General features: G+C 35.7%; 1 protein-coding gene and 1 pseudogene across 1 annotated transcript; both read left to right on the forward strand.

Annotated features, from left to right (window-relative positions):
* The first annotated feature begins 287 nt into the window (after window positions 1-287).
* LOC137712413 (cytochrome P450 CYP736A12-like) lies at window positions 288-4,030 on the forward strand (annotated as a pseudogene).
* A 5,750-nt stretch (window positions 4,031-9,780) lies between these two features.
* On the forward strand, window positions 9,781-11,660 carry LOC137711914 (cytochrome P450 CYP736A12-like). The gene is made up of 2 exons (XM_068451066.1): window positions 9,781-10,459; window positions 10,818-11,660. Exons 1-2 carry the CDS (start codon window positions 9,788-9,790, stop codon window positions 11,658-11,660), a joined length of 1,515 nt encoding a protein of 504 aa, XP_068307167.1. The 5' UTR covers window positions 9,781-9,787.
* Window positions 11,661-12,089: the final 429 nt, after the last annotated feature.

Consider the following 12,089-nt stretch of genomic DNA (forward strand, 5'->3'; position numbering starts at 1 on the left):
AATGACTTAAATAAAAGATAGAACCGCTTAGAACAACTCAAAAGATGTTGATAATAAAAACAACATTAATCGAACAAAAACGAAAGGTCTAATTTTTATTACGGAACTTTAAATTGCGTTTTGGAGGCTAAAACGACATCGGATGGCCAAAATCCATCATATATAATCACAAAGCGGTGTATTTCAACCGTGGCGTCGTTTCCCTTCTGAAAATGTATATATACACATCAAACACCTTCGTTGAGTCCATGAGAAAATGTCTCATTTCCCTCAAATAGAAAGCCAGAATGACTCCTTCAGCAATGGTCATCCTCATGCTCTTCCTTACCTTCCTCTGGTATCTCATCCACATCCTAACCTTTGGATTCCGAAGGTCGAAACACCGAGGAATACTGCCTCATGGGCCTACAGCACTACCAATCATTGTAATCTTCATATGCTAGGAAAGTTTCCCTACCGTCGCCACCAACACTTGGCTGAAAAATATGGCCCTATAATGTCTATACACCTAGGCTTCGTACCCACCATAGTGGTTTCATCCCCCAAAGCTGCAAAGCTATTCTTGAAAACCCACGACAGCGTTTTCGCTAGCCGCCCCACGCTCCAAGTCTGTGATTACTTAACCTATGGGCAAAAGGGCATGGCCCTAACTTACTATGGTCCGTATTGGTGGCAAGGAAGGAAGCTTTGCACCCAGCAGCTTTTTTGTCCGTTAAAAATTGAGTCTTTTTCTCCGTTGAGAAGGGAAGAAGTGGGGTTGTTGGTTCAGTCGCTTAAGAAGGCTGCAAAGGTAGGTGAGGTGGTGGATATGAGTAATAATTAAGGTTGGTGAGCTTGTAGAGAACATAATATATAGGATGATATTAGGGAGCAAAAATGATGATTTGTTTGATGTCAAGGGAATTATTGAGAAGATTGTGTCCTTGATAGGGTCATTTAGTATTGGTGATTACGTGCCTTTCCTTAGTCCATTTGATCTTCAGGTAAAAATATTCTCTTTAGTCTTTACTAACTTAATTGTTATCCTGAATATTTCTAATGTCGTAGATGAAAGGACTATATATTTACACTGTTCTAAAAATTTCTGTGTAGCACCACCTAAGCGCTAGGTGGCTGACCACTGCTCCGATTAATCCCTAGGGTTCGCATAAACAAGTCTAGAAGCCCACCTAGACCCGCTTAGGCACTCACTTAGGTTGTGACTCTCACTTTGACAGAAAATATATGACTTTCATTTTGCATTTTATTGTTTTTAATATACTATAAGAGGTACTTGGATGAACCCTCATTATGTATCTCAATACAATTATGTATTTTTTTTTAAGTATAAACATGCATTTATCTATATACAATAAGTTTACTTAAATTTGCTTAGTCCGCCTAGGAGCTAAGCTTCAATCCGCTGCCCGACTAATGCATAACTTCATTTAGAACCTTGTATATTTAGCCAATGATATATCTTTTATTGAAGGTTAATTACACATAACTACCAAACCGTTAGATGTGGGGTAATGCTAGAGAGACTACATTTGTAGATAAAAATTTGTACTCAAAATGTCATAAAAGTTGATGATTGAATTATTACTTAAGTGTTCATTAACGTACTCTTAGGGTGCATTTGTTGCGTCGAACTATCTCGGACCGGATTAGCTTTGGGGACTAAGCTGGACTAAATTAGACTATACTAAGTTGGACTAACTTAGTGAAGCGTTTGGTGTAGTGTCGGACTAAGAATAAAAAACAATAACAAATTCTAATATTATATTATTTAATTCAATATAATTATTATTTTATATTATTAATTCATTTTGTTATTATTTTATTCTTACTTTTGTCTATATTTTATCATTCTAGAATCCTCCCTAGTCCTTTCCTATTTCTTTTCTGTTAATTTCCTTCTCCCTTCATAATTTTGCTCCATCCTCTCCCTCTTGTTCCTCCCCACTCCCTATGTTTCTCCCTAAGTTTGTCCATCCTAATCCCTCTTTTTCTTTATCCCTCTCTCTTTTCATCTCCACCTTTTTCTTCCTATTTTCTCCGTTCATCTCCCTTTTTTTTCTTCTAATTTTTCTACGATGCAATTGACAAATTAGAACCCATATCAGAGTTTGAGTCATATGGGTACTCATCATTTTGCTTCTTCGGCGTCAATGACGATGGTCTGCAATTAGGGAGTCTGGAATGCATGTGTAATTAGAATGGCTCTTGTGCATGTGTGATTGGACGACTGCTATGCATTTTATAAGCACATCGTTTTTGTTTTTGCTTTTTGTTTTTTCATTTTTGTATCGAATTTTGGGTTTGGATCTGGTTTTGAGAATGGTAAGCGTGCATAATGTTTTGCCTTTTTCATCTTCGAATTTTGAGGGATTTAGGTTTGAAAATGGTAGATGAGAAGGGCGAAGCAGAGCAGAGTTGGTACATGGGATATGTTTTTGAATTTTGCGAGGAACAAGTAGAGGGGGCAACCAAGGAGTTGGTCTTAGCAATCAAGCCGATTTCGGGGGGGTCTCGCTAAGACCCTCTAGCGAAACCCTTAGTCTTGGTTAGTCGGGATTAGTCTCATTAAAACTTGTCCCGGCGTGGAACAAACACAGGACCACATTCTCACTTAATCTAATCCAGTCCAGCGAATGCTAGCAAGCGCAAACAAACTCACCCTTAGAGATGATTCCAAATTGTCCTCAACTTTTTTAATATTCTAAAAATTACCTAATGTTTTGAAAATTAAACATCCATTGTGACACCAAGAGTAAAGTGACAATATTCCAGTATTAAGTGATGATGTCATTAATATTGAGTGATAATGTGGATAAAAGTTAGTTTTCATTTCAGTTTTTTGTCTAATAGCTACTGCTAGTCATATCACCCGACCAACTTTTCTTCATCTCAGGGATTAACCAAACGCGCGAAGAGAACTACGGCGGCAGCCGACCAAATTTAAAAAAAAGACAATTGGAGAACATGAACAGGTTTCTAAGAGTGGGCAATTCCAGTATCGTCATCGTAAAGACTTTGTGGACGTGCTGCTCTCACTAATGAATCAATCATTAAACCCTAAAGATAAGCAAGCCTACATGATTGACCGAACAAGTGTGAAAGCCATCTTAGTCGACATGATTACGGGTGCCTTCGACACTTCATCTAACGCAATCGTTTGGAGCCTCACAGAACTCTTGAGACACCCAAGGGTAATGAAGCATCTCCAACAAGAGCTTCGAACTGTGATCGGGATGAAGCAGATGGTGGAAGAGAACGATTTACCAAGGTTGAGTTACTTAAATATGTTGGTCATTGAGAGCTTTAGACTACACCCAGCTGGACCGTTGCTAATCCCTCGTGAATCCATGCAGGACATTACAATTGATGAATATTACATACCTAAGAAATCGAGAATCCTAATAAACACTTGGGTTATTGGGAGAGATCCCAATGTTTGGTCGGATAATGTGCAACAATTTTACCTTGAAAGGTTTATAAATAGCAACGTTGACGTCCTGGGACATGACTTCCAGCTTCTACCTTTCGGGTCCGGCCGAAGATGGTGCCCTGGTATACAATTAGGGCTAACCACAGTTCGCTGGCTTTGGCAAACTTGGTCCACTGCTTTAATTGGGACGTCCTGTCACATCCCTACCCGGGCTCCACCACATCCCAGCTCGACTCCGCCGTAGAACGATATTGTTTCCTTTGGGCCTCGACCACGCCCTCACGGTTTTGTTTCTGGGAACTCACACGAGAACTTCCCAGTGGGTCACCTATTCTGGGAATGCTCTTGCCCGAACTCACTTAACTTCGGAGTTCAGATGGAATCCGAAGCCAATGAGTCCCCAAAAGACCTCGTGCTATATGGAGGTGGGCATACACATATAAGGCATAGAGGATCCTCTCTCCTGGACGATGTGGGATCTAACACCTCCCGAGCGGCCTCTTACCTGAAGACGTGGACATGGCTGAGACGTTTGGCATGGCGCCGTCAAAAGCCCAACACTTGTTCGCCGTACCAACTTACCGGCTAGAGACTAATTAATTAGACATTCGCCCATTTGCTGTGTATCCGGCAATGACCATGGGTGAAAATAAATTGTCTATTGCAATTATAAGCAATAAGGTCAAAGTGACAAATCAATTAGTAGTTAAAATAATCTTATATAAAGTAAAGGAGAAGCGGAGGTTCAAAAGTAAAAAATAGAAGGATAATTGGATATGTTGGTTAGTTTTCATATTTGATAAAATATTGAGAAAGGTATCAATTGTATCCAGCATCTGTATATTTTTCATAAAAAAGCAACCCTACCAGCCCCCTCTTCCCTTGGTAGCTTGTCCCCATCCGCAGCCAGTGGCATAGCTACATGAGGACAAGGAGTGGTGGCCCCTCCCCTCGCTGGAAATCAAGCCTAGAAGTGGTGGTTCAGCCCCTTCGGTCTAGTCAGAAGTGATGAAATTCCATCTGGTTTTCTGGCATTTTGGGTTTTCCTGCTCTATCGCAGCACAAGCTGATTGCGAGCTCTTTTTTTTTTCCAAAAATAGAAAAACCTAGGCCAAAGAAAGGAGGAATGAAGATCTGCATTTTGCAGCTTCTGGAGACTGGAAATGAAGTTCTAATTTGTTTCTAATGAAGAAGAGAAAAGAAGAAGAGAAAGACTTGTTTACCAAAAAAACAAAAAAAGAGAGAGACTTTCTCTCTCTCCCATCCCACCCCACCCCACGTGACTTTTGAGAATTACAATTTTTTTTTTTTTTTAATATTGGCCAATCAAATTGCCCCACCTAACTCATTTATATTGGAATTTGTTTTATTTTTTAATTATTGTCCAATTAATTTGACCACTCTTCCAATATTTTTTAAGTCACTTGTTTGACACTGTTATTTATCTTAAAACTCATTATAAATTTATGCGAGCTTCAAAAAATAATTTGTGAAATATTACGAACTCGTAATTATTTGTGTTTTTTTCTCTTACCATCAAATTCAACAAAGTAATAAAGAAAATTTGTCAATATTTTTATATATTATATGCTTTATAATCAATATTTTTTGGATATTATAAGCTATAGAATAAATAGACAATTATTTATATGGTATATAATAAATTTATTAAAATTTGCCTAGGTCCTCGCCTAAGTGTAAAGTCATGTCCATCATCTTTTAAAATTTTGCTAATTATACAGTTAAGTAATAGAACGATACAACAAGAAACAGTGCTAAATCATCCTTCAAATAATATTGTTGTTCAAACCCTCCTTCGACTATTTTGAGTAGTCCAAATCCTCTTTTGAATATTTCAGTTAGTGCAAATTCTCCTATGAATATTACATGTAGTTCAAATAATCTTCTTGCAAATCCTGGACTTAGACCTCGAATGAATGTTCACATTTTTTCGGGACCCTAAATTTTTTAAATTTCGCCCCTCCTCCCCGAGAATTTCTAGTTTTGCCATTGTCCGCAGCTATAATGTTTCACCACCTTTACCCTACTCCCATCTCAGATATTTCACCATCCATCCACTGTCATGTAAGCGCGGCCACAGAAGAAGAAATGATGTTGCGATGAGTAGCAGCGTGCGGTGTGCAATCAAAATTTTTTATCCTCTTATATATTACATATGAGTATAAATTTTTAATAAAAAAAAGTTTTAACTGAAAAGAAAAATTATTATCATATGATTTTATTTATATTGCAATTGATTAAGTGGAGCCTATACTTAGGGCTGGTTTGGGGTTGTTTAATTTTTTTTACAAAAGCAGTTTTTTAACGTTGGGGCCTTAATTGTGTTTGGTAGATAAAAAAAAAGTGTTTTTTCTTTTTTCAAAATTTTGAGTTCAAAATAGCAGAAACAACTCTACAGATGCTTCTATAAATTTTTTTTTTTTTTGTCAACCTTTTTTTTTTATTGAAGGCAAGTGAATAGTATCATTTAAGGAAAATTGTATATTTACAACCCTACCCTCATTTTCTTTTTCTAAAACCATTTTAGCACTATATTTTACTAAACACTTACCTTTTTTTTCATGAAAAAAAAAAACACGCAGCAATAGAAGGAGCCTTTAAAAAAACGCAGCAACCCCAACCTAGTCCTTAAAATATTAAATTTTCTATTTTCTCTAACAATAACAAAAACTTGTGTATTACTTTTTTCTATTTTTCTCTAGCAATAAAAAAAAAAAAAAAAAACTAAGCACATTACTTTTTTTTCACAACCATAAGCATATTGCTGTATCTCTTTTTTAATCATGCTCTTTTTGTTTTAAATGGATGAACCTTAAATCACAATTTCATGGCAATTGGAAATTATTCAATTAGTAAGAATGAGATGCTTATTTCAATGAAGTTGGAATATTGATTGTTGAATTCTGTATGAATATATTGTCCAAATTATTATTATTATTTTAAATAAAGAAGATTTTTTTAATTCGCACATAACCCAAAAAAGTCAGAAACGGCTGTAGTAACAAGGAAGAAGGCCATGGACATGACCAAAAAGAAGCATCCACCATCTTGTCGTACAAAAGAGTCGCCATATCAGGCAAGCAACGATGCAACGATGTGAATTGCGCATGCAGTGGGAGTGCGGCAGCGGAAGTGAGAAATATAGAAGGAATGAGAGCACAACGGAATTGAGAATATATTGACTCCCAACCTGAGAAGTGAGATGTTAATCCTGGCACTCGTGAGGATTTAGATCTCCTCCACTATATTGGATTATGAGGAAATTTAAAATTTCAAAAGAATGTTAAAATTATGGAATTTATATCTTAGAAATTGTAAATTTTTTGTTTGGCTAACTTTAAGAATAAAGAAATTCAAATACGAAACTTAACGTGCATCTAGAATGATTAATATATTTGTGGAAGATAAAAAGTTAGAAAATGTTAGTAGCGCAGGTGGAGGCGGCAGCATTCGTGATGGTGGGTGGTGATGACGATAGGCGGTAGCGGTGGCCGTGGTACTTCTCTACGAAGAACCTCGCATCATTAAGTACTGGGCCAACCGCGGAGATTTGTCTCCTTCAGTTTCAACGCGGACATGCACATCAAGGAATCACTTTCAATCACTGCGGCGGCTGACGACTTCAAATCTACTAGCAATTGGGCCCCTTCCCTTATAGCCATAGCCTCAGCAGGCAAAGGAGACTGAAGACGGTTTGGAAAGTGATCATTGTGAAAAAGTTTTAAATTAAAAAAAAATATATTACTTAAAATTGTTATCAATTTTTAGGTTTTAATGTTCATCTTATGAACCATTTGTAGTTAATTCTTCCACATCCTTTCCAATTTCCACCAACTTTTTCATCCCCTTCTTTTATGCACACAAATATATATATGGGGAGTTTTAACGAAAAGTCTGCAGTACTATTCACTTTAATAAAAAACCACATTTTTACACTAAAAAGTCAAACTTGGTACTATTCACTTTACCCTTTATTTTGTTCTTATCGTTAAAACTCAAAGTTTTCAAACCCGTTTCATTAATTTTCCTATATATATGTATATATGTATGTATGTATGTATATAATATATATTGAATGTGCTTAAATCTAAAGGCCTTAACTAAATTATTAGCTTAAAAGAATTTCAAAAAAAAAAAAAAAAACATATCAAATAGTTTAACTAAAGGAATTTTGCAATGTCAAAATTGATCTTAGCTTCCATTTTTCTCAGGAATTTCGCAAAGTGAAAATCGATCCATCTTCCTCCTTAACCTTCTAGGATTTGTAACTCTTATATGTCATAGACGAAAGCCATTGATGTAATGAATACTTCTTAACTTGGGTTAATATAAAATCCAAACAAGAAAATATACCATTGACGAAATTTCTTTTATCTCCCATGAAAAATTAAAAAAATAAGGTTCTCAGTCCATTGATTAAAATCTTATTGCTTTTCAATTTTTTATCATGGTCCTTTATTGTTAATAAATGTGATTATTTCAATAGTGAAATATATACATGTCAAGATAATTAAATTTTATTTCCAAATATGTTTGTTTAGTGATAGGAACGTTACATTTGATATATTTATATTTATGGCTAAACTTTGGATCATATATTTCTATTTTTAGATTGTAGCCATTTTTAATTTGCAACTTTTTTTTTTAATTTGTACCAATTTTCTTTCCTGCTTTAATTTGCACCCATATTTTTTATATTTTAAATTTTTATTTGTACTAAATAATTTTTTCAACCTTTTGTTTTTACCCATTATTAATGGACTTTTTTTTTATATATAAAATTTACCAATTTTTTATATGCATGTAGAATGTACCCAAATTTTTTTATTTATTATAAATATACTCATATTTTTAAAAATAAAAAGATCCCTTTTTTTTTATAATCTAGAATGCATCCATAAGCAATTACTATTATTATTTTTTGGTTGAAACCCATAAGCAATTTTGAATAATTGAATTGGTAGTGTAAATGAAGTAAAATAACGGTTTGAGTCTTTATTGGTACGTATTATTGCATCTCTTTTATTATTATATGGCAGGAGAAGGACTTCAATTCAAAACCTAAAATGCATAACAATTAGGGGCCAAAAACTGCAACTAAACTAAATCAAGAATTGCAACTAAACTATCCCAAATTTAATGTCTTTTGAAATTAGTTACACGGTATCCGGGACCATGAAATTTTAATATATTATGGACAAAATGGACACTTTTTTATTGACCTCAGTTCATAATTTATTTCAACGACCCATCTGTTTATCTTTTAAATCTTTTCTTAAAGATTATCTCTACTAAAAGTCACCTAAATTTGAAACCTTATAACTATTAGATTTAATGGTAGTCTTTAGGGGTTTTTTTTTTTTTTTTTTTTTTTTAATTTTAAGAGTCTTTAAGTTTTCTTCGTAGAACCATATTCGTCTATTTTATCACTACAAATAAATGTCTTATTGGTTTTTTATTTATCTAATTTTTTTACAAAGATGACTTGTGGATGAAGAATTGAAATAAAGACATTTCGATTTCCTAAAAAGTTACGAACGAGAACTACTATGAAATGTTTCCAAACGTGTGTTAAAATGGGTGTCCCCGATCCTGGCTAGTTGTATATAAAAAGGGTATATATGGTGACATATCAAGTTCGTCGTTTATGACTTATTTTGGTATAAATTATAATATCATAGTGGGAAGATTTGGTACGTCCAAAGTTCTCTCTCTTTGAATACATTAATTAATACTTCTATCTTCATGAAAATAATTTGTCTTGCATATACTCAAAAATAAATTATAGTTTTTTTTTTCTTTTGCCTATTGAACATTTTTTATTTTTTTAATTTAGCAGTAAAATCCACTCAACTCCGACATTGCTATCATGAGAAATAACTTTTAGGAGAATTTATTAAATAAACAAGAAAAAATAAATCGTAGTTGACTTTTTGCAAAATTATTTGCCCTTCCACCCAGAACCGATCAATTTTTCCCTCCCACTACCAATGTCAAACAAAAATATACTTAAAAAGGGACACACCCATTTTCCTCCTGCATTGTTTGACTCCATTTATTCTAGGGTTTAGTTCAATTCAGCCGCCGTAGACCAAAAAATATACGTAAATGAAATCAGCCGTCGAATCTATCTAGAATCCGACGGCAACCTCAGAATTATTAATTTCCGAGAGTTTAGATATATCTTATATATATATATATATATATATATATATATATATATATATATATATATATATATATATCGATCAAACACCTCTCCTACATATATATATATATATATGAGTGCCTGAGCAAATTAATGTCCAAATCTCAGTTATCACATAGACAGCGAGAATGAGTCACATCCTTCTCCTGGTCTTTCTTGCCTTCTTCTGCTCTCTCATCCACATAATCTCAAGATCTAAACACCCAAAAAAACTGCCTCCTGGCCCTTGGGCGCTGCCAATCATTGGTAACCTTCATATGCTAGGCAACCTCCCACACCGCAGCCTCCAACACTTAGCCAAAAAGTATGGACCTATAATGTCCATGCGCCTAGGCAGCAAAACCACCATAGTGGTCTCGTCCCCCAAAGTTGCCGAGCTATTCCTTAAAACCCATGACACCATCTTCGCTAGTCGCCCCAAAGTCCAATCATCGGACTACTTGTCGTATGGCACAAAGGGTATGGGTTTTAGTGAATACGGTCCGTACTGGCGCCATATTAGGAAGCTGTGCACACTTCAGCTTCTTTGTCCGTCAAAAATTGAGGGCTTTGCTCCGCTGAGGAGGGAGGAGGTCGGGTTGTTGGTGCAGTCACTGAAGAAGGCCGCGAAGGCTGGAGAAGTGGTGGATCTTAGTGAGAAGGTCGGTGAGCTTATTGAGGACATAACATATAGGATGGTGTTGGGAAGCAAAAATGATGATACGTTTGATGTCAAGGGAATTATTGAGGAGATCATGTTGTTGACAGGGGCAGTCAACATTGGTGATTATGTTCCTTTCCTCAGTCCATTTGATATTCAGGTATACATGTGTGTGTTCATTTCTTTTAATAGACATGAAATATGAACTGATGATAGCATGGTGATATAAGTGTACGTGTCCTTTTAGGTTACCATATTTGTTCCTCTAATAGTAAAGAAAATTTTTGAGGGTGAATTTCAAACTTAAAGACTTTTTACTTAAGAGTGACGGATAATACTATGTGACTGCTAAATTTTTTAATATGAAGATAAAAATAAGGAACTTCTGAAATATTGCATTAATAGGTTCGCTCCCATTTACACAAACACAAAATGCGATGCTTTGTACACGTATGTCATTCATATATCATGCAATAGGTCGGTATCATCGATTCATCATTGCATGATCTCCTTCTCAGGGATTGAACAAGCGCATGAAGAGACTTAGCAAGACAATCGACCAACTTCTGGAAAAGATAATTGGGGAACACGAACAAGTTTCTAAAAGTGAGCAACTACAAGGCCGCCCTCAAAATCATAAGGACTTTGTGGAGATGCTGCTTTCATTGATGAACCAACCATTAAACCCTAACGACGAGCAAGTCTACGTAGTCGACCGAACTAATGTGAAAGCCATCTTACTGGACATGATTTCGGGTGCCTTTGACACGTCAGCGACCGCGATTGTTTGGAACCTTGCCGAACTCTTGAGGCATCCTAGGGTAATGAAGCTTCTCCAACAAGAGCTCCAAACCGTGATCGGAATGGATAGAACGGTGGAGGAGAGCGATTTGCCAAAGTTGGCCTACTTGAACAAGGTTGTCAAAGAGAGCTTTAGGCTACATCCGGTAGCACCGTTGCTGATTCCACATGCATCCATGGAGGACATCACGGTTGATGGATATCATATACCCAAGAAATCCACCATCTTTGTGAACATCTGGACGATTGGGAGAGATCCAAGTGTATGGTCAGATAACGTGGAAGAGTTTTACCCTGAAAGGTTTAATGACAGTGACGTTGACCTTAAGGGGCATGACTTCCAGCTTTTACCATTTGGGTCCGGAAGAAGAGGGTGCCCTGCCATGCAACTAGGGTTAACCACGGTTCGTCTAGCTCTGGCAAATTTGGTCCACTGCTTCAATTTTGATCTCCCAAGTGGCCTCCTCCCTAACGAGTTGGACATGACTGAGACTTTTGGCCTGTCGCTGTCTAAAACCAAACACTTGCTTGTCGTGCCCACATATCGCCTACACAATTAACATTCATAGAGATTTGGTTTTGCATATGGTGTGTATGTACCATTGTTCTAAAAATTCTCGCCCAGTGCTGTCTAAGTTCCTTTTAGCATACCTTCGGTGTTTGAAAATTAAGAAATGGCACCTAGCCTACCATGGTCGGGACTCTCACTTACAAAATATGATAACTTTTATTTTGTGTTTCATTTTTTATAATAAATCGTAAGTGACTTGTTGAATACTTGGATGAATAATCTATGTTATTTTATTTTACAATTTATGTACCTTAATCCAATTATGTAATTTATTATATATATTTTGTAATTTATATATACATATACTAAATAATGAAGTACCTATTTTTCTTTTTTTGATCCCATTTGCTACGTTAGATCGCCAAACCTAAATAAGATAATCGATGACTTTATTGTAAAGATCCATCATCATATTCAT

Source organism: Pyrus communis, chromosome 13 (assembly GCF_963583255.1).
Source record: "Pyrus communis chromosome 13, drPyrComm1.1, whole genome shotgun sequence".
Classification (NCBI taxonomy): Eukaryota; Viridiplantae; Streptophyta; class Magnoliopsida; order Rosales; family Rosaceae; genus Pyrus; species Pyrus communis.